The sequence below is a fragment of the Lissotriton vulgaris genome, chromosome 12 (genome assembly GCF_964263255.1).
Source record: "Lissotriton vulgaris chromosome 12, aLisVul1.2, whole genome shotgun sequence".
Classification (NCBI taxonomy): domain Eukaryota; kingdom Metazoa; phylum Chordata; class Amphibia; order Caudata; family Salamandridae; genus Lissotriton; species Lissotriton vulgaris.
In genome coordinates, this window is record NC_141700.1 from 599159978 (window position 1) to 599183945 (window position 23968).

General features: G+C 46.8%; 1 protein-coding gene and 1 pseudogene across 1 annotated transcript in view; both read left to right on the top strand.

The window, feature by feature from the left end:
* LOC147677808 (neural-cadherin-like) overlaps positions 1-23968 on the top strand; it is a 684133-nt gene that overhangs the window by 538178 nt on the left and 121987 nt on the right. The window contains exon 28 of the mRNA XM_086945589.1: positions 14319-14485. Coding sequence (XP_086801715.1) covers positions 14319-14485 — 167 coding nt within the window. The remainder of the gene's footprint in view (positions 1-14318; positions 14486-23968) is intronic.
* LOC147677810 (U4 spliceosomal RNA) lies at positions 218-370 on the top strand (annotated as a pseudogene).

A 23968-nucleotide genomic window follows, 5' to 3' on the forward strand; every position in this document is an offset into this window, starting at 1 on the left:
TATTGCATTTGGAAAATTGTGTTCAAAAGAAGGTGCTGATATATTTGATCTTTGTATTATATACAATGTTAATGAGGCTGTTCATTTGTGAAAATGTAAATAGATAGTTGAGTTTGTTGTAGATATTTTGAACACAGATTTGTATTTTTTAACAATCTTATTGATTGTATGTTTTTGCCCGCTGTCAACTGATGATCAAAATTGAAATCACTGTGCAGCTTTTGCGCAGTTGCAGTATTGTAGCCAATGAGGTTTAACTGAGGCATGATTATTGCTTATTGAAAACTGAAATCACTGTGTATGGTGAAATTCAATAGAATCTGAAGACAGCAGAAAAAGCAAACTGAATATGTTATGTAATTGTAAAATTATGTTGTGTTCTTAAAACAATAAAATTATATGTAATAACAGGAGTTTTGTCTTCTCTTTTACAGGCCATACTACTAAAGTTTAAAATATTTTAAATTTACTTTACAAAAAAAGAAGTGAAAAAATGTTTCAATCAGTTTTATATCAACTTCAAAACAGGTACGATTAAGTCACCCAAGCACTACCCATGCACTGCTACAATCACTTGTGCACTACCCTTACAGTCCTCTAACCACCTACGTACTACTGATCCTCTCCTCAAATTACCCCGGTAGTACCCATGCACTCCAACAATCCCCCTGTCATTTCCCATGCACTCCTCCAATCACCCATCTAGCACCATGTACTTATACAATCGCTCCGCCAATACTCAAGCACTTATAAATTGACCACACACTCTCTTTGCAGTACTCTAATCATCCTTTCACTTCACTATATATGTACTCATGCAATGACCCAGGCACTAACACATGCACTGCTTCAATCAACTGTGTACTACCCATGCAGTCCTCTAACCAACTAGATACTCCTCATGCACTCCTCCAATTACTCAGGTAGTACCCATGCACTCCAGCAATCCCCCTGTCAGTACCCGTGCACTCCTCCAATCACCCAGCTAGTACCATGTACTTATCTAATCACCCCGCCAATACGCAAGCACTTATAAAGTCACTATCCTCTCTCTTTGTAGTACTCTAATCATCCAGTCAGTACCTATGTACCTATGTACTCATGCAATGCCCAGGCAGTAACTCATGCACTACTACAGTCCCTTGAGCACTACCCTTCCAGTCCTGCCATGGCCCTGTCACTACCCATGCACTCCTTCAATCACCCATCCAGCACCATGTACTTATCCATTCACTCCGCCAAAACCCAAGCACTTATAAAATCACTATGCACTCTCTTTGTAGTAGTCTAATGATCTAGTCAGTACCCAAGTACCCATGTCGTCTGGATGTTTTTCCCCCATCTCCCCGACCGAGTTAATTTCTTTGTTAAATTCAGTGAGCTCGGGCTCTCAATGATTGCTGCCCCCCTCAAATCCTCAAAGAAGCTTTCTTAGCCTGTCCGGATCCCCCGCTGTCATTGCTCAACAACTCGCTTGCCACCGGCATAGTCCCAGCCTCTTTCAAACAGGCGGTCGTAGTTCCCATTCTTAAGAAACCCGGCGCAGCTCCCTCGATTATGAGTAATTTTCGTCCAATCTCCCTTCTCCCGTACCTGGGGAAAGTTTTGGAGACTTATGTCACTCGCTGTATCAGCACATTTATTGAGGGTTCTTCTTTTCTGGATAACCAGCAAGCCGGCTTTCGACCAGCTCATTCCACCGAAGCTGTCATCGTGGCCGTGATGGATGTGTTACGACAAGGTGCCGACAAGAACATCGCCCAGGCTCTTGTATTACTTGATCTGTCGGCTGCGTTTGACACGGTCGATCATACCATCTTGATCGACCGTGTCAACAATGCGGGCATCCAGGGTACTGCCCTTGACTGGATCAGATCCTTCCTGCACCAGCGCTCCCAGGCAGTCCACCTGTCCACTTTCTCTGCTTCTTACTTCCCCCTTTCCTGTGGAGTCCCTCAGGGCTCTGCTCTGTCGCCACTTCTGTTTAACCTTTATATGCATCCCCTCATGGTTTCCCTCCGTCACACCCCAGCTACTATCTTTAATTATGCTGACGACTTACAATTGATTTTTCCTGTTGATTCCTCCCCCTCTTCCTGCACTAACTTTCAATCCACCATGCTTGCTATCTCTGAGTGGATGCACTACAGCCAGCTGAAGCTTAACCCCAACAAGACGGAGCTGGTGCTGATGGGTGGGCCAGCCAACCCTTGGAATTCCAGCTTCTTGTCACCCACTCTTGGGTCCTCGCCCTGCCCTGTCAATTCAGTAAAGAGCCTGGGCGTCATTATAAGTAGTGACCTATCTATGAGGCCCCAAATTAATGCAGTTACATCATCCTGCTTCTTCCACCTGTGCAGGATAGGCAAAATCCGTAGGTTCCTCACCACTGAGGCGCTCATCCTTGTCATCATGGCTCTTGTCACCTCCCGTATTGACTACGCCAACTCCCTCTATGTTGGAATACCGGCTCTCCATCTACACCGGCTGCAGTTGGTGCAAAACCAGGCGGCCAGACTGGTCTTTCGTCAGCCTAAACATCAACACGTCTTGCCCCTGCTGAGGAGACTGCATTGGCTTCCTGTGGCCTACCGCTGTATGTTCAAACTTGGCTGTATTGTTTTTAAGGCTCTTGACGATCAGGCTCCTGCCTTCATCACCTCCAGCCTTCAGCTGTACACCCCCTCGAGAGACTTCGGTCCATCTCCCACAACATTTTGATGGTCCCAAGGTACAAACGTAAAAAGTATGGTCGCTCGTGTTTTTCTTTACTGGCCCCCACTCTGTGGAATTCCCTCCCCATTTCTCTCAGACTCTGCCCCAGTTATGTCCACTTTCGCAAACTTCTTAAAATCCACTTCTTCCAGTTAGCCTATTGAGTTATTCTGCTGCACTGCTTACCCGCTGTTGTCTTTGAGCACCATGAAACCATTTTGGTGACCGTGCGCGGTATAAATGTTTTTAACATAACATAACATAACATAACATGCAATGACCCAGCCACTAACACATGCAGAGCTACAATCACATGTGCACTACCCATGCAGTCCTCAAACCACCTACACATTGCTCATTCACACCTTCATTTTCCCAGGTAGTACCCATGGAGTCCAGCAATCGCACTCTTACTCCCGTGCACTCCTCCAGTTACCCAGTCAGTACCATATACTAATCCAATCACTCTGTCAATATGCAAGCACTTATAAATTCACCATACACTCTCCTTGCAGTACTCTAATCATCCAGTCACTAACATGTACCCATACAATCACCCACACACTAACACATGCAGTGCTACAATCACATGTGCACTACCCATGCAGTCCTCTAACCACCTACACACTGCTCATTCACACGTTCATATTCCCAGGTAATAACCATGCACTCCAGCAATCACACTGTCACTCTCCGTGCACTCCTCCAATCACCCAGCCACTACCATGTACTAATCCAATCACTCCGCCAATACCCACGCACTTATAAATTCACAATGCACTCTCTTAACAGTACTCTAATCGTCGTGTCACTAACCATGGACTCATGCAATGACCCAGGCAATAACACTTGCACAGCTACAATCACATGTGCACTATTCGTGCAGTCCTGTAACGACTTATACACTGCTCATTCACACAATCACTCAACCACCACTTATATACTAATACAGTCACCAATGTATTATCCATCCACTCATGCAATAACTCACGGATTACAGATACACTTGTACAATCATGTAGGCAGTACTCATGCACTCATACAATTACCATGCGCTACCCATGCACTCTTTGAATCAATCATGTTCAACACATATACTCCAGCAATCATGCAGACATTAGCATGAAGTTATTGCTCTTTTTAAACCTGATAATGTAGTTCTGAACAGAACTCTTTTTAGTCTTCTTTTTTGTTTTTCATTTTTTTGGTGTTTTTTAAAAACTATTTCGTAAATTATTTTGGTGTTTTGGGAAAACCGAAAAAAGCAAAAGGATAAAGTCTTAACATTGGGAATTGTAAAATCATTCCAACAAAAAAATAGCAACAATGGTTCCTGCTGCAGAACAAACAGCATCCCCAGATTGTTCACCACAACATAGGATGGCGTTGCAGTTTATGCATAGCTGTTTTAAATTTCCAAACTCTGAGTGTATGTCCGGCCCTCGAGATGATGTACTTGACGCTCCTGAAGTGCTGGGACCAGCTCCCTGGTCACCTTGTTGCATATTTTGTTGGGCACGTCGCATCTGCTCCTGTGCAAAATGTCTGGGGTGGATTGTCTGGAGGTGATTGTACATGCTCGACGTGCCACAAGAGTATTTTTTGTCACTACCTCTAGACAAAATCCGTGGACAGAGAGTACAACTGACCTTCCTTGCGTTGAGACTCTTTTCACCATCTGGGCTGGTGAAAAATTTCCAGACAATGGATTCTGGTATCTTTTGGGGAGGTGGTTCTTCTATCTCTTCTTCATCAGAAGTATATTCTTGCTGAGGATTGGAAGAAGCTATTTCCAAATCTTTCCAGAAAACACCCAAAAAATGTACAGACTAGCTGCAAAAACACAACAGGTGTCTATCCTGTGAAGCTGCAGAGAGAATGACTAAAATGGGTGGGATTCTTCAACTGTTAGAATGGGAAACCATATGAACCAATCAAATGCTCTCTTTTAAAGTCAGATGGGTGTCACGCACTCGGTGCGCAACCAGTGCACCCGACGTGAATACGCGAAAATATATTTAACAATAATATAAGTTTAGTACAAGTACAAATATATTATTTTGATAAATAGTTTAGATAATCTCTTGCCCTCATGTATACATTAAAGTTATATACATATAGTTTTAAATCATTAAAAAATTTTGCAGGGGTCGCACACCCGGCGCGATTCCATACGTATTTGACGTTACGCGGGGCCAGGCACCGCGCACCCATCGCCCACCAAACGCACACACAACGCGATCCCATACGCACATGACATTACGCGGGGCCAGACACAATGCTCCCGTTGCACACCAAATGCGCATCCTTCACTACTTTAGCAATATGGCGGCTTTAATCTGCACACCCACTGAGATGGGTGCACGATGGGTGCGTGACTTCACTTTTTCCTAAAAAAAAATATATATATATATTTTAGAACACACAAGACATTACATAATATTGAAAAATAAATTAAAAAACGACTACAATTCGAAAATATCACTCAATTATTTTTTTTCATTTACAGAAAAAAGAAAGGTTTTATAAATATTAAACTTACAACTTAGCAATTAAAAAGCGTTTGAAATTCACTGAAAAAAACAGGTTTCAGGGACGTTATAGTTAGAAATTTACATCTAAAAAACCTTTGCAATTCACTAAAAAAAAACATAGGTTTCAGGCATGTTATAGTTAGAAATTAGCATTTAAAAAACCTTAGAAATTCACTGAAAAAACCATAGGTTTCAGGGACATTATAGTTAGTTGGACATGTCTCTCGTACAAAACCATAGAAATTCCCCCGTTATAGTTAGTTCAGCTAACTGTAACTCGCTTACCCGCAATGCATTGCTGATGACGTCACATATTACATCATTCATGACCTGGTCAGTGACATCACTGATGACATATTTGGAAGTGCCACCAGTTTCATCAGTGCCCTCTTATCCCCAAGTTCACTTCTAGAGACACCTCTGTGCCCTCTCTTCCCCCAATTCACTTCTAGAGACGCCACTGGAGATTGCTCATTCCATTGAGCCTATATATCTTTTCCACTTGCCCTTGTACAAGGGTCCTAGAAGGGGATCTCTGTGATTTATTTTCACATGATGATTTCTTCCATAATGCAGAAAGCATCATGTGAAGGCGTTAAATGATGCTTTCACTGCACATTTAACGGCAGTTTATACTGCAACGACCTGCGAGGAGGGTTTTGCCCAGTTTCCGGAGGACATAGAGGGCCTCCAGTTGCCATGTCTTTCACGGGACTACCGTGTTTCGATTGGGACCCTGTTGTCAAGGCAGGAATTGCTGATGGTCATAGGTGCTCTGAAAAATGCCAAATTGCCTCGGGGAGATGGGATCCCGGCAGAATTGCATAAAACGTTTGCTGGGACACTGGTGGATCATCTGTTACTGGTCTGCAATGAGGCATTGGAGAGGGAGGTACTCCCGGGTTCCTTGAATGAAGCATTCGTAGTCCTAATACCGAAACAGGGGAACGACCCTCTAGAGCAGTGTTCTTCAATCTGTGGGGCGCGCCCCCCTGGGGGGGCGCGACACCATCCCAGGGGGGGGGGGGGGCGCACTTCACTACAATCTGACCTTTGTTCCGTCCTCCGTGCAAATATCCCAGGAGGGGGTTAATTCACGGAGGTGACAGCTTCAACTGCAGTGTGAGGCAAGGAGTCTCCTCTGCTAAACAAGCACTGGCGTTGCCAATAGGTTTCGCCTTTGGAAAGTTGGAGCTATTGGTTTTGTAAATGACATTTTATATTTATATATCGTTATTGGCATTGTCAATAACAATATATAAATATAAAATGTCATTTACAAAACCAATAGCTCCAACTTTCCAAATGCGAAACCTATTGGCAACGCCAGTGCTTGTTTACTTATCTTGCTGCTAATCAAAATAAAGCAAGAAAAGAAGGCATAATACTCGCCTCCGTGTCTTTAATAAAATTAAGACTTTCCGTCATAAGTACTAGGAAAATCTACATTGCGTGGAACCCAAGGAGGATAAAGGTGATGCAGGTCCCTGGACCAAGCCACGACAGGCAGTTTGATTTTATCTGGCACAAGAAGCCGGGTGTAGAGTTGTCCTGGCTGTCCTTGGTGCTGAAGCAGGAGCTGCGGCAGAGCTGGTTTTAGCGCGGACATGGTGTTGGTGGGCAACAGGGTGCATAATGTCAACAACAAAGGCCATTGCTGACGTTGGATTAAGTTTTTTTTTTAATAGTGTTACTTCTTTATTTTGTCATTTTTACACATTTTAACACTGTCTGGTAAAAGGTTTCATCTCTTTACCACCAATGTAACACACAAACATCACATTAAGTAACAGAAAGTTTCCCACTCAGCCTGTCTAAAGAGCCTTTCCCTGCCCACAACACTGGTTGCTGAGTTTTAGTAACTTTTGATCTGCTTTAGCTAGAAACCTTTTTTTGGTTAAAATCTGCAGGACGTGGAGATGACGGTGGATTGTGTGGCAAATGGGACACAACCATAAATATGCGGAAAAAGTTGCTGCTGCACGATTGCATAATTCCATTGGCCCTGCCTATAGCCATAGATTCTATGTCTATGAAAGGGAGTGTTTATTTACTGTTTTTATATATCTCTGTTTTCATACTGGTTCGCATCTCGCAATGCTGATCTTCCTCTGCCAATTGTAAAGGGTTTTGATATAGTTCTGAGTGGACCGTTGTATCCTTTTCAGTTTCATCGTGTGAATGGCATGTTGATATTGATGGGGTGTTTCACCGTGTGAATGGCATGTTGATATTGATGGGGGGTTTCACGTGTAAAGGCGCAATTTGATATTGTTAGGTTTCTCTCCGTTGTCACCAGCCTAATGTGAAACCTCAAATAATGTAAATAAAGTTATTTATACCCCTCCCCCTTTCAAGGGTGCACTACACCAAAGCTGGGGGTGGGAAGTCAATATGCCAGTAAAACGCGCAGATCCGGTCCTACTGGACGGCCCCCTCCCACCCATGTAGTACCAGTTGCTGCGCACTGCCGGCCCGGCCCCTCACCCCGCGATGAACCCAACACTCTTCCCCTGTGTAGGGTTTAGCGTTTTGACGCAGCAGTTCAAAGGGGGCCCCGAGCTGGGATCGTGTAATCCGGGGTTTTGCCGCAGCTGGGGGCAGGATGGCGCTTATCTGCCTGCCGGACTGGGATCTTTACACCGCTCACACTTAGAAGGGAAACCCCCCCTTTGAAATGCAGCGCATCTTCAAACAGGCCGAGCGCACCTCGAATCAAACGCTCCGGGAAAGGACGGGCTGGAAATCACCAACTGGAGGAGCAACTAGCGTTAGAAAGAAACGTAAAGTTTGAGGAGGTGCCGTGTGAATAAAGTAAAATCTGTGTGCGGTGTAAACAGTCCGATTGAAAAATGGTGCTGTGATTAAAATTGAAAAGTGGCAGGACTTTTTACACTTAACGTCTGAAATGTTTAAGTGTATTTAGTGTAATTTTTTGGAGCGTAGCTCCCTCCACCCCCCGTTATTGGATGCATCATCGTAGCGCGATAGCAAGCACTGTAAATACCAAGTATGTAAATATTTAAAATCTATTTCACTATCTGCTGAAGATCGCACTCTCGCTCTGGCCAAGGGTTTGACTCTTTCCCTATATGTTTAAGTATATTTACTTGCAACCCCCAACACGAGGGCAAGAAGCGGCGGTGGGCTCTAAAGTGAAAAACTTGCTTTGTAGGGAATGTGATGCTCTTCAGTATTCTTGGGTGGTGACACAAACTGCAACGGCGGGAATAATAACCCTGTGTTATACCATTGTTTACAAGAATCAGCATTTATAATTTGCAAAACAGACAACTTCGTACCCCCCACCCCCCCTACCCCCCCTTACTGGTGTGCGGAACAGAATAATCGATATAACATGCCCTTTTCCACATAAAGGTGTGGCTTAATATAGCACGGATATCTCCAGCTAATTTTAATTGTATGTGCCTATCAAATGGAAACGAATGGAGTAATGTACACATGATGTATGCTATATTTCAGCAATTGTACAGATCTGATTAACAAACTCAAATACACGTTTTTTTCTGCAACAGTGTGAAAAAATGAGCGGTTCTTATTTCCTCTTATTTTCAGCTTCTTTAATTGACAAAAACAAAATATGCTGGCTTGTCATCTCGGAGACAGCATGGCGGACATCGATATGTATCCGTGTGAGAGCAGATATATGCGGGTGTTACCCGCCAACGTGGCGCGCAATTAGAGAAGCGCTAATAAAATCGCATTCCGTATTCATTTATGCCGGAATTTGCACGAACTTTGACCCGAGGAGGATTGCAGGAATTAGCAACAAAATCAGTTACTTTTTGATGGTCATTTTGAATTTGCGTCTAATAACGCAGGTTCAAATAATGAACCTTGAGACACAAAATTAAGTGGACACGTATTATATAAAAGTAGCGTTCGCGAGCTTCTCTTCTTTTTATAAACGATGCCAGTTGCAATGTTGAGTTTAGAAACTAATGAATGTACTGCGAGTGTCATTAATATTTATGGACTGAGCTTGGTCGACGCAATCGATAATATATCGATATTGCTGATTTCAACGTTTTTTTTTAAAAACAAATACCTTTATTGGCGCCATAAAACATCACGACCCAAAAACAACATAATTCCACGTCAGCCTGAATGAGAGATATGTATTGCTACATACGGTGTTATCAAATCCAAATAAAACGTGATTTGCATTCAGTGGTGTTTAAAAAATCATAGTGATATGTAAGTATGTTACTGAAGTAGTGAAATCAATAAAAAACAAGCACTGGGGAATGCAGTGCAGATCTGCGCAGAGCGCTGGAAACCGGATGCGGGCCTCACTCAGCTCTAGGTTGGGGCAGGCGCTCTGGTTATGCTATGCTGAACAGTCAAACAAACAGGGGGGAAAGAAAACACAGTCAAGCAAAGAAAAAAAAAGGGACTGACGCTGCTCCGAGTGCTCCTATAGCCACGACCACTCAAATTATGTAAATAAACCGGTCTAAAACCAAATCTTGATTTGTCGCTCGTTCAGGCAGAGGTTGTTGGCGATCTCAACGCGCCTCCGGCGAGTGAGATATCTATTAAAATGAAACTCCTTCTCCAGCTCCAAGGTCTGATAGCGCGTGTAGCTGGTCCGGGATCGCTTGCTGTCTGTTTCTGTAACGGGCAGAAGGGCGCACCGTTGTGAAAAAAAAACACTGATTGAAGTTTGGTTCAATTTAAAGGCAACATATCAAAGAAACTGTTGTGTGTGATTTTATTTCCATATCTCCATATGGAAGGTCTAGCAACAAGGGACTGACGCTGCTCCGTGTGCTCCTATAGCGCCGACCACTCAAATTATGTAAATAAACCGGTCTGTGACGTAAGGCTTAAGAGGGTACAAGGGAAGCCGAATGGGTGCGGGAGAGCCTGGTGGGGGGGCGGGAATGCGAGCGAGGGGAGAAGTGTGGCAGGCAGATGCACGGAGGGAAGCCGGATGGGGGCGGGAATGCGAGCGAGGAGAGAGAAGTGTGGCAGGTGGATTAGGGAGATGCGCGTGCTTGTGTGGTCACGTGACCCGCTTTTGTGGTCACGTGACTCACATGCACTGTGAAGAAACCGCAGTGGTTTGACGAGTCGATCGAGCCCTTGAATTTTTGCCTATTACATTCGCAAGCGAATGATAATAGGCGAAACCTAAAACGAAAGCAAACAAACAGACACACTTTCGGTTTTAGAAGAGGAGACCCCTTGCCTCCCACTGCGGCTGAAGCATTTCAGCGCTGTGAATTAAGTTCATATCCACTGCTTTCCATGCTGAATGTGGGTCTAAATATCCTAAGTCACGCCCTGGCAACTAGATTGCTTCCACATCTCACCCAGGTGGTCCACACAGACCAATCGGGCTTCATACCACATTGGAATACTCTGGGAAACCATCGCCACTTAATGCATGTTATGCATGCCCTGGTATTTGAAGAGGACCAGTATGCTCTGGCCTTCTTAGAAAAAGAGCAAGCTTTTTATTCAATGAGATGGGACTATATCTGGCAGGTCCTGCATAGGAAATGGACAGAGGCATGACTATATTTGTTGAATAAAATGTTTCTATGGTTGCCCGCGGGCGAGAGTACAAATAGGTAGATATGTTTCCACTGAAATACTTTTACAGAGGGGCACCAGAAAGGTATGCCCCCTGTGCCTCATAATATTCACATTGGAGATGGAGCCTCTGGCATGTCACCTTCAACAGATTCAAACACTATATTTGTGGGGCATAATTATTGGAAACATGAATCATGTGGTGGTATACACAGATGACGCTATGATATACTTGCGCAGACCTGATATATCCGGTCCCATATTACTTAAAGTAATGCAGGAATTATGGGATTTCTTGGGACTCTGTGTCAACAGGGGAAAGTCGGCCCTCTTTCCACTTGGGCAACTGCGGGTATGTCACTTGCGTGGTTGCCGGAGGTTGGTTAACATGGCAGGTAGATCATGTTAAATATTTGGGCATTTCTATCGCCGACAAAGAACACACATACGAGTTAAATTTAGGGTGTGTGATTGCAAATCTGCACCCCTCTATAATGTTCTGGAACATGCTGAAGTTGTCCTTGATTGGACACATATCTCATAAAGATGGTGGTCCTACCCCAATGTTTGCATGTGCTGCAGGGAGCTTCGTATGGTATACCAAAGAAGGTGTTCCGAGGGTTTGACAGCTTGCTGGTGGAGCTCCTTTGGGCTGGTAAACACAACATGGTAAGGCTTAGAAGCCTCCAGAGAGAATGGGACAAGCAGGGAGTGGAGGTATCCGACCTGGAACTTTAATACTTAACGGCGCATTTACAACACGCTATCCATTGCTAGGTGGGGAATAGAATTGGGAGAGGGCCTTGTTGGAGTGCAATCACAACGGTTCCAAGATGGGGGTTTAGTTGAAGCATGGTGGTGTCATGCTTGATTGATTTCTGCATCTGATCCATCAGATGTGCTGGTTGTGGGGAAGAGCAGTGAGGGGTGTAGGCAGAGTGCCATATGCGCTGGTACTAGATATATGAATAGTGTGCCCTTTTGAGCAGATGTCGCAAATTATGGCACTAAACCGGTGGTAGGAGAGAGGTTGTATTATGCTGTAAGATTTGCATCTGGAGGGTCACTTGTAACCATGATGGATGCGAAGGCAACGTTTGATCTGGGGAGAGGTCAATTTCTCCAATACGGCCAAATAGCAGCCATGGCCAGACAGCTCTGGCCATCCTTCCCGAGGCCCTTGAGCCTACCCAGACTTTGGTGATACTTCTTTCTATGACGGGGGACGTAGGTTCATTAATCATATCTACAGCTCGCGCTCCGCGCTGCTAGGTTTTAGACTCCACTTTGTGTGGAGGTGGTATGCCAGCGTGAAAGTGCAGAAACCTTTTAGACTAAAGATTGGTCAAGGACACACACAGAAGGAGAAAGGTCTCAGTTAGAGAACGGTTTAAACAAATTCAACTTAATATGGTGCACATGACGTACCTCTCATCTAAGAGGCTGCTACAAGCTACCCCTCCAGAATAGTGTGCTATCCTAGATGCAGGGCCAGCTGATTTTCTGAATATGGTGTGGCGGTGCCTGGGTATAATGTTATACTAGGCTGGGATACTGCACCATCTTCAAGAGGTGATGGGATGGGAGGTGAAGGGCACAATTAAACAGTGTGTGCCTGGCTTCAGGGCCAGCTTTAGGGCAGTGCGGCCGCACTGGGCGCTGACCTGTGAAGGGGGCGCTGACCTCAGGGAGGGGTCACTGTGCTTAGCAAAAGCTTATGATTGAAGAGATGAGGGGCACTTTTGCCCGGTGGTATTGAGAGAATCCAAGGAGGCAGTCATGGGGTGGGGGTGCCAAAAGTGACTATCGCACCGGGCGCCATCAGCTCTAAAGCTGGCCCTGCTTGGCCTCCTTCCTGATAATCCAAAGAAAAGACTGAGCTGCTGATTTACAGTGTTAGGTTTATAATTGCTAAAAGGCACATAGAATTCAGCTGAATTAGCTCTAGACCCCACCCCCCCTCCCAAACAAGAAGACTGGTGGAACGATTTACTCAAATGGGCTGTAGCGGTGGAGGCAAACATGAGGCAAACCCGTAGGGATGACAGGGTTGCAGATGACTTACTCTCCCTGTGGGATTATGGTACAAGCTGTGCTGGAGTCTCCTGGTGAAGCTTGGCCGGGGGCGGCAGACTGAGAAAATGCCGAGGTGGTTGAGACGGGCTAGCGGAGCAGCTTAGCGCCATCAGCTCTAAAGCTGGCCCTGCTTGGCCTCCTTCCTGATAATCCAAACAAAATACTGAGCTGCTGATTTACAGTGTTAGGTTTAATATTTGCTAAAAGGCACATAGCATTCAGCTGAATTAGCACTAGACCCCACCCGCCCTCCCAAACAAGAAAACTGGTGGAACGATTTACTCAAATGGGCTGAAGCGGTGGAGGCACACATGAGGCAAACCCGTAGGGATGACAGGGGTGCAGATGACTTACTCTGTGGGATTATGGTACAAGCTGTGCTGAAGTCTCCTGGTGAAGCTTGGCCGGGGGCGACAGACTGAGAAAATGCAGAGGTGGTTGAGACTGGCGAGCGGAGCAGCTTAGTTGCATGACCGAAGGAACATTCAGGGTCCGTGTGACCTTCTCACAATATACGCACAGGCACATGAAAGCCCCTTTCATTGCAGTTTATTCGATGAATGGAAGCAGGGGGGGTGGGTAAGGGCAGGGGGGTATGTTTGTAACGTTGATGATCATTACAGGATAATCCTTTGAGTTTTATATTTCTATTTTTATGCAAACAGATGCTGATGCTGTATTGTGTTGGACTTTATTGTTTCTCTCCCTCGTTTTATGACTAAATGTTGTCTCATGAGAAGGATATTGAGCCTGCAGCACGAGGGAGCGTTGGAACATGGTTGATTTCACCGGATAATGCTTCATAGTATGTTTACAAGATGTAAAACAGCTTAGCTGTGTAAAACTGTTTTGTCGATAATTATGGCTTGTTTTCTTTTTGCTCTTTGATACGACAATAATGAAATTGAGAAACCAAAATGCATATCAAGACATAGCTACAAGGAACCTGAGGCATACGAAATCCTTCTGTAATTTACAACGATACCAGCATCTCATATTGAAGAGTTTATAAAAGCACCTACCTGCCTTTGAATTTGTGCAAGCTCAAAATGACTGTGTAGCAAAGAACATTCACTGGAACTGTGAGTACCCTTTTCAAAATAGCTATGGTCTTTAACCTCTTCGCCGCTAATGACAAGGGTAACTCGTCATGCCCCTCCCATTCAGGTGAGCAAAGGAACTGGTCAAGCAAGTGCACAAGTCCCCAAAGCCATGCACTAGTGTTAGCTCATTCCAAGGAAAATCTTAAAAATTTAAATATAAGGACCTACAACACGCCTAGGCCTTCTACGTGTCATTGCATTGCAGAAATAAATAACAGTATTAACATTCTTCTTCTAATAATAATAATGATAATCTGAAGAGCGATAAACTATTTCATTTTACCCATATATTACCGACCTTGATGTCTTTTTTGTCATCATTTCTTAGTTCCCAGAGGATACTCCTTTGGGGCGGCTAGCCACATTCTCTATGGACTTCCCGCCACCATCTCGGCTCGCAAGACCCTTTTACAGGTGATGATCAGGACGCGGCATTCCGACGGCTACATCATGAGTCTCTCCTCTCGAGGCCAGACTGAGCAGATCACTCTTCAGGTAAGACGCACAGAAATGGATTGCCTGCATAATGGAGGCTGACTGAGGGAAACATGATGAGTTTATGCTTGTTAACACACGTGTGTAAGAAATGCTTTCACTTTCTGCGGTTGACTTGGCATTACAATCTCTGAGAAGTCACTTACCAGTACACACACTACTTTTCTAAGAACAAATGTATAAAACATAAGAAGAATGCCATGATTAATGGAAAGTCTCAGAAGCCCCTTATGTATCTAATCATAATTATCCAAAGCAAATACTGTTCTAGAAATAGCTGAGAATAATTGTTGAAATAATTAAAATGCTTTGCTGCATGTCCATGATTACAATTTATATAGTGGCTTCACTATTAAAATATCAATGCTTTTCTGGTAGTATATGTAATTTTAGATAGATTTAAGGGTATCTATCCCATTACACTCTAAAGGACGAGAGCCAGTTTCTGGAAAGTGATGAGACAGCTATTGCATTTCCAGTTGGCTAATATGATGGCTGATAGATATTGTCTAATATTTTTTGATAGATGCTAATTCATCATCCTCATAAACGTTATTCAATTTTACCAATAATATTATACAAATACAGTAAAAACAGTAATACAGCAATATATAAAAAAAAACACCATGATAAAAAGCAACGTCATATCCTAATAGTTTCATTAGACCTCAAAATTCAGCATTGTACCCGATGAATAGCTTTATAATCCCCACAAGAAACTTTGACAAATTGTAACAAAATGTATGTGAATCTAGAAGTTGCAGGAATAAAATGGGTGGCCTGGCCTGCTAAAAACCATGATTTAAAGAATGGTTTTAAAAACTTGTGCCGAAGATGTGCATACAAAGGACAAATCATGACAATGTGCAGAGTATTGAATTTAAAAGGCAGGTTGCAAGTACCTAATGGGGGCTCAGTATACTCATACCACATTCCATCATGATACAACAGCTGGTGAAGCAAACCTAATCTAAAAAAAAGGTCAAAAGACGACGGTGAAAGATAGGCTTGCCAGAGTATATATGGCTCAATCTCATGCACTGATTTAACCATAATAAAACTGCGAACTAGGAGCTTGGTCAAGGACTTTGCTTCCTTCTCTGCTATTGATCTAAGGAGATAAGTCTCCTTGAGCCACATAATATCAGGTTTGGTAATAATGGCAGGATTAAAGTTTAATTCGGCTCTACTGAGGAGCATTAGATTCTCTCAAATTCATACCAGTCAGGGTACTTTAGAATGGGAAAGAAAAAGGTTAGTATTAGATTCCTTACCTTAGAATATCCCCAGGTGTCAGACTGGATCTGGAAATTTTTGCGTAGCAGTACCCTTGCGCATCGGTAGGCTCCGCGTCCGTCGTGGGCGCCGTGATGACGTCGTCGGAGTACTTAGACGCCGCCTCCGCGTGCTGACGTCAGTTCTTCTTTTTTCCGCGCCAGCAGCGCAGATCCGGAAAAAGTGGTACCTTAGTCACTTTTTGACTAAACTTTTTGTGATCTCTTTTGATCCTTTTTCAAGTCTTCGACTCCGAACAGTGCCGGTAGGGATGCCAGGTTTCAAACCCTGTGAGGACTGCGACCGACTGATGTCGGTCACCGACCCTCACCGCTGGTGCCTCCACTGTCTCGGCGTCGATCACGACGACAAGGCCTGCTCCAACTGCCGGGCCCTAACTTCGAAAGCTAGGCGGGAGCAGTCCCGCAAGCAGCTCTAACTCCGGCAGTCGGCCCTGCGCCGCGAGAGGTCCCGGTCCGGATGGAAGTCGAGGGACACGTCGCGGGGTCGAAGCCATCATAGCTCCGGGAGTCACCATCACTCCTCAGGCTCGAAGTCGTCAGGTAAGCACAAGAAGTCGAAGAGACGTCATCGCTCTTCTGACTCCGCCCGACGCTCGCGCGACGTGGCCGGTGGTTCGGGTGACACCGCCCACGCGGCTCCGTCGGAGTCACGGGCGTCGCGACCTGCCCCATACCCTCCGGTCCCTGGGCAGCAAGCGACGCCGGAGGAGATCGAGCGTTTCCTCATGGCCATGAGGTCCCTCACTCCTCCGGCGCGCTCCGCGGCACCTCCGGACCCAGCGGACCCGTCTGGGGGCCCTAGCGGGTCGGGTGCTTCGGCCCCGACGCCGCTGGCGCCGCAGGGCCCCACTGGATCCACTTCTGGATCCGGATCGTCGCCGGTCGACCTGACAACCTCACCGGCGCCGGTCCCTCAGGTGTCATCTCCGGTGCCGTCCTCGGGAGGCGCCGTTCCTGATACCTCCCTCGACCCGGTTCCGGCGCCAGAGCGGCGCCGCTGGGCGCCACTCTCGACGCCGCTTGGGGAGTTTTACTTCAATGAACCGGCCCCATCATTTGACAACCCTGATTATCAGGGGATGGGTGATGAGGAGTATTGGGAGGGGTCTGAGGACCCTCTGAGACGTGCGTGTCAGTCCCAGGAGGACTGGACAGGTCTTGGGGATGCCAGTGGTCTGGACACTTCGCCAGACACTGGTTTTGTCTCACCTCCTACCGTTGCTACGGAGGAGGGGGCATCCTTCAGTGTGGTGTTCACGCGGGCGGCCAAGGCTTGACCCTTGAGCTCCCTGACGCGGCCATGAGGACTAACCTCCTCACTGAGGTCCTTAAACCGCAGTCAAGCTCGGCTGAGCCTCTGCTGTCATTTAATGAGCCCTTGACTGACGTTCTTTTGGGCACTTGGTCCAGTCCCGCTACAGGTCAGCCTGTAGATAGTAACGTGGCCAGACGCCACCGCCCGGCCCCGGGCGACCCTGCTTTCCTGTCCACCAACCCCACTCCTGAGAGCCTGGTCATCTAGGCCTCTAACTCCGAGATCGCATTCCCGTCGGCTCCGCCTGATCGGGAATCCAAGAGGTATGAGAATTAAGGAAAGAAGATATTCTCCTCCCTTAGTTTGGGACTGTGGTCTTCCAACACCGCATGCCTTTTGGGCCGCTACACCCACTCCCTGTGGGACACGGTCGCGGACGTGCTGCCACAATGCCCGGCGGAGTTCAAGGCTAAACTCGCCCATGCCCTTGCGGAGGGTCGAGATGCGGCACGTTTTTCCATCCGGTGTGGGCTGGATACCACCGACTCACTGGGCAGAGCGATGGCAACGAGGGTGGCGATTCGTCGCCACGCCTGGTTGAGGTCCGCCAACTTTTCAGCGGATGTCCAGAATACCCTCATGGACATGCTGTTTGATGGCCGCCGCCTTTTCGGCGACAAGGCAGACCATGCGCTTGAGCGCTTTAAGGACTCCAGGGCTACATCCAAGTCCTTGGGCCTCTCGGCCCCGCGCCAACAAACGGGTGCCTTTCGCTCCTTTTGTGGCCAAGGAAGGGGTGCCCCCACACGTGCTGCCAGCCCCGCATCGCAGACTAACATCCAACGCGGTGGCGGCCGTGGAAACCGCTGTGGAGGCGGTCGGGGACAACTGCGAGGCCAGTCCACACCTTCCCCCGCAGCATCCGCCTAAAAACCTTCCTAGTCCATGCTTTCAGGCCCAGGTGACGCAAGTGGGGGGCAGGGTTCGCCATCACCACTTCCACTGGCGCACTGTCACATCGGACAGGTGGGTGCTGCAAATCGTCCGAAGGGGCTACTCCCTTCCCTTCGAGACGACCCCTCCAGCCATGCCACCGCAATACCACCGCGTATCGGGGGATCATTTGCTTCTGTAGGAGGAAGTTACGGCCCTCTTGGCCAAGGGGGCCATCGAGCGTGTTCCTAGGCCAGAAGTAGGGTGTGGTTGCTACTCCCACTACTTTCTGGTACCCAAGAAGGGCAAAGGGGGCCTACGCCCTATCTTGGACCTACGGAACGTCAACGGCTTCCCCCGGAAGGAGAAGTTCAAAATGCTGACACTGGCTCAGGTCTTGGCTGCCCTGGACACAGGAGACTGGATGGTAGCGTTGGACTTGCAGGACACTTATTTCCACATCCCCGTCCTGCCGGCCCACCGGCGCTACCTACGGTTCACGGTAGGCCACGAGCACCACAGAGATGGCGGTGGTCGCAGCTCACATGCGCAGGTTAGGGGTTTCAGTCTTCCCCTACCTCGATGACTGGTTGTTGAAGGCGGGCTCGCCCCAGACAGTCGTCAGCCACCTACAGACTACGGCGGACCTCCTGCACCTGCTGGGGTTCTCCATCAATGTACCGAAGTCACACCTGTGTCCCTCTCAAAAGCTCCTCTTCATCGGAGCCGTTCTAGACTCGGCGCAGTTTTGGGTTATCCCCCCGAGCAGCGGGTTCGGGATATTCAGGCTTTGATTCCGATCTTTCAGCCTTTATCCCGAGTCTCGGTCAGGTTGACGCTGCGGCTTCTGGGGCTGATGACTTCCTGCATCCTTCTTGTGCATCACGCCCATTGGCGGATGCGGGCTCTGCAGTGGGACCTGAAGTTTCAGTGGGCCCAGCATCAGGGCAACCTGTCCGACCATGTCCTGATCTCAGAGGGCACTGCAAGACAGCTGCAGTGGTGGCTCACGGACCGCAATTGGGTCAGCGGCAGATCCCTCTCCCTTCCCCAACCGGAGCACGTAGTTGTGACGGACGCGTCCCTCCAGGGCTGGGGAGGCCACATGGGAGAGGCGGAGATCAGAGGCCTCTGGTCTCCGGCGGAGTCCCGGCTCCATATCAACCTTTTGGAGCTGCGGTCGATTCGTCTTACACTGAAGGCATTCCTCCCCTCTGTCCGGGGGAGTGTAGTGCAGGTGTTCACAGACAACACCACCGCCATGTGGTACTGCAACAAACAGGGCGGGGTGGGGTGGTGTACCCTCTGCCAGGAGGCTCTGTGCCTTTGGCAGTGGCTGGAACATCAGGGCGTGACCCTGGTGGTTCAACACCTGGCAGGTTCTCTGAACGCCAGGGCGGATTAACTCAGCCGCGGGTGCATGATGGATCACGAATGGCGTCTGAACTCGGACGTGGCGCAAAGTCTCTTTCTGCAGTTGGGAGAGCCTTGGTTAGATCTATTCGCCACAGAAGAGAATGCGCAATGTCATCAGTTCTGCGCGTTGGAGTTTCCAAGGCGGCACTCGCTCGGAGACGCTTTTCGTCGCAAGTGGAGTTGCTGTCTGTTGTACGCCTTTCCGCCTATACCACTTCTGCCCAGAGTGCTGAAGAAGATCAAACGCGACCGGGCCCAAGTCATCCTTGTGGCTCCAGACTGGGCACGAAGGTACTGGTATCCGGAGCTACTCAGTATGTCAGTCGATTCCCCGGTTCGTCTGCCTCTTCAGGAGGACCTTCTGTCGCAGCAGCAGGGGACGGTCCTCCACCCGAACCTGCCAATCTCCACCTCCATGCTTGGAGATTGAGCGGCGACAGTTGAGGCCATTTGACTTGCCTCCTGAAGTTTGTAACATCATTCTGGCAGCCAGGCGTCCCTCCACAAAGTCGGTATACGCCTGCAGGTGGAACAGATTTGTGGCATGGTACGCAGCAAAGGCTGTGGATCCTCTCTCTGCCCCTATTTCTGGGGTTCTTCTCTTCCTTCTTTCTCTTGCCCAGCAGGGCTCTGCTCTGGGCACTATCAAGGGCTACCTTTCAGCCTTTCTAAGGCTGCCTGATCAGCCATCTTTGTTCAAGTCCGCTATTGTAACTCGTTTTCTGAAAGGCATCACACATACGTTTCCACCTGTTCCTTTCGTGATGCCTCAGTGGGACTTGAACCTGGTTCTTGCTTATCTGATGTGCGCTCCCATTGAGCCACTTCACAACTGTCCTATCCGCCTTCTTACTCTGAAGACTGCTTTCCTGGTTGCTATCACCTCTGCCAGGAGAGTGAGTGAGCTCCAGGCTCTTTCATCCAAACCTCCTTTACTTTCTGTCCATCTGGACAAAGTTGTGTTGCGGACTAGACCCTCTTTCCTGCCCAAGGTTGTCACGGCCTTCCACATCGGGCAGTCTATCACCTTGCCCACCTTCTTTCCGCCTCCGCATCCCTCAAAGGAGGAAGAGCGGCTCCACCGTCTGGACCCAAAACTTGCGCTCTCATTCTATCTGGATCGCACACGCCAGTTCCGGGTGGATGACCAACTCTTTGTTGGTTACGTGGGCGCTAAGAAGGGATGGGCGGTACACAAGCGGACCATCTCTCGGTGGGTCGTCTTGTGTATCAAGACTTGTTACTCCTTGGCAAAGAAGGAGCCTCCTGTTGGGCTGAGGGCCCATTCCAATCGGGCCACGGTGGCTACCACTGCCCTGGGCCGGGGTGTCCCCTTGCAGGACATCTGTCAGGCAGCTACGTGGGCATCGCTGCACACGTTTGCGAGACACTACTGTCTGGACAGCCAAGTCCGGAGGGATGGCTTCTTTGGCCGTTCCGTCCTCCAGGACTTTCTGGTGTAATTATTGGTTCGCAGACCCACCACCGGGGTTGGTATTGCTGGGGTATCTATTCTAAGGTAAGGAATCTAATACTAACCTGTTTCTTTCAGATGAACAAGTTCTCTTCATGGGGATCCTCATCAATAGTCATAAGCATTAGAATATTCCCGCCCATGCGCGGGACCCCGGAAACACTATAATATATGTGCCCCACATATAAATACTCATATATATACATATATATATATATTCACTGAAAAAACCATAGGTTATAGACCATATATAGTTAGGAATTTGCATTTACAAAACCATGAAAATTCACAGAAAAAACCATTGGTTATAGACCATATATAGTTAGGGATTAGCATTTACAAAACCTTCATTTACTCGCACAAAACCATAGAAATTCGCATATATAGTTAGTTGCAATAACTATATATCGCGCACCCGCAATCCACTGCTGATGATGTCACATATTACATCATTCATGACATGGTCAGTGACATCACTGGTGACATCACTGATGACATCACTGATGACATCTCAAATGACATCACTGATGACATCTCAAATGACATCACTGATGACAACATCCAGTGACTGTATGTTTCTGTAAAGTTAAAATATGTCTTACATATTGAAGAATGAGTGGATGTATAAGTGTTTGGATGAAGGATTTAGTAGGTGCATGACTGACTGTATGAGAGAATGATTAAATGTGTCTCACTGAGTGCATGGGTTAGTGACTAAACTGTCTTAATTTGTGCATCATTATTTCTGTAGTTCTGTAAACTGCTGCATGTGTTGATCAGTAGCTATATGAGTAACTATATGGGTTATTGATTGGTTGCCCAAATATTTGTATGGGAGAGTGAGTGTGTGTGTGTGGGGGTGGCTGGGAGGTATGTGACTCTGTGCATAGATGTGTGAGCAGTTGATTCAGTAGATGTATGGGTTCAAAAGTGCATGTGGAAACAGCTGTATGGGCGGTTGACTGTCTGCATGAGTGTATTGGTGAGTGATTGGATTTCTCAGTGCTACATGTCAAAGTAAGTACATATGTAAAACACAGTACATGTAAGAGTTGACATATTTAAATAACTGTGCATAAGAGCCAGTAAATGTGTGAGTGGCTGTATGGATCATTGTGAACTTGTATCAGTGATTGTATAAGAGAGTAAATATGTGTTAGTATATGTTTGATTAAGTAAGGTGTGTATAACTGTATAGTTGAGGAAATGGAGGTGTGATTGATTCTTTGCATGACTGACTAGGTGTGTGAGTAACTCCATGGATGAGTGACAGTCTGTGAGTGTCTGTTTACACTGATTGTATCTAAGGTTATATTAGAGTCTGAAGAGGTTCATCGTATTATCACATGAATGATATCATCAGTGATGTGATCAGTAATGTCAAATGAGATGTTATCAGTGATTTCATCAGTGATGTCATTTGAGATGTCATCAGTGATGTCATCAGTGATGTCATTTGAGATGTCATCAGTGATGTCATTTGAGATGTCATCAGTGATGTCATCAGTGATGTCACTGACCATGTCATGAATGATGTAATATGTGACATCATCAGCAGTGGATTGCGGGTGCGCGATATATAGTTATTGCAACTAACTATATATGCGAATTTCTATGGTTTTGTGCGAGTAAATTAAGGTTTTGTAAATGCTAATCCCTAACTATATATGGTCTATAACCAATGGTTTTTTCAGTGAATTTTCATGGTTTTGTAAATGCAAATTCCTAACTATATATGGTCTATAACCTATGGTTTTTTCAGTGAATTTCATTGGTTTTTTAAAAGCTAATATCTATAGCTGTAAAATATATTCTTTATTACGTGACGTATCACGTAGCCACGTGAGACGCCTCATGACGCTTCGCATAAACGTGACGTATCGTCTCTGCAGCGCAAACTAAAACCGTAACGTAAGCGCGCCAGAGCACGCTTACAGATATATATATATTTTTTTAACCTTAATTAGACAAAATCCACACGTGCACATATCTTGAGGCCTTGCAAAGGCACATCAAACAAACAGTCCCTACAATTTTGCCAAGTTTGGTGGAAATCTATTCCTTTAAATTTTATTTTACTGTTTCTCTTGGTTTTCCCCTTGTTACGCTTACCGGAACGCTACCCGGTACGCAAACCGGACGCTCCAAAAACACAAGATGTCGGACTCCCGTTACGCTGCCGGTTAGCTGCCCGGTTGGCGTACCGGGAAGCGCCTCTACCGCGAAAAATCGCAATTTTCTTTTTTTTTCTTTTGCCCCGCGGGGCACTTTAATATCCCCCTCATCAATCCTAGGGGGTCAGGAGGGGTCTACCTTGCCCCCTTTCCTTCATTTTCCCCTTCGTTTTTCACCACCTCTTGTCTCTCGATCCTACCAAGAGACAAGATGGCGGCCGCTCCGGACTGTTTACAATGTTGACAGCCAATCAGCTTCTCCTCAGACTCCTGTTACGCTGCCGGTTAGCTGCCCAGTTAGCTGCCCGGTTCGCGTACCGGGACGCGCCTCTACGGCGAAAAATCGCAATTTATTTATTTATTTATTTATTTATTTTTTGCCCCGCGGGCCACTTTAATATCCCCCTCATCAATCCTAGGGGGTCAGGAGGGGTCTACCTTGCCCCCTTTCCTTCATTTCCCCCTTCGTTTTGGCCTCCTCTTGTCTCTCGATCCTACCGAGAGACAAGATGGCGGCCGCTCCAGACTGTTTAGAATGTTGACAGAAACCGGAGAGCCAATCAGCTTCGCTTCGCAAAGCTCCGTTACGCGAAAAGTACGCGAACTGGTGCGCTATCCGGTACGCTGTCACAGATATATCTGTTTTTTTAAACGTTAATTTCTCAAAATCCACTGGAGCACATATATTGAGACCCAGCAAAGGCACATCGGGCTAACAGTCCCTACAATTTTGCCAAGTTTCGTGCAAATCCATTCAGCCGTTCGAGCTAAAAGTGAGGCCAAACGCCCTATGGAAAAATGAATGGGACAAACGCGTTTTGGGACCCCCCTTTTTTCTCGGCCCCCCCTTGACGGAACCCCCCCAAATTTTCAGGGGCTGCTCAGAACCAAAATGTGCCATTTTCCTGAACATTTCAGCCGATTCCGTCCACA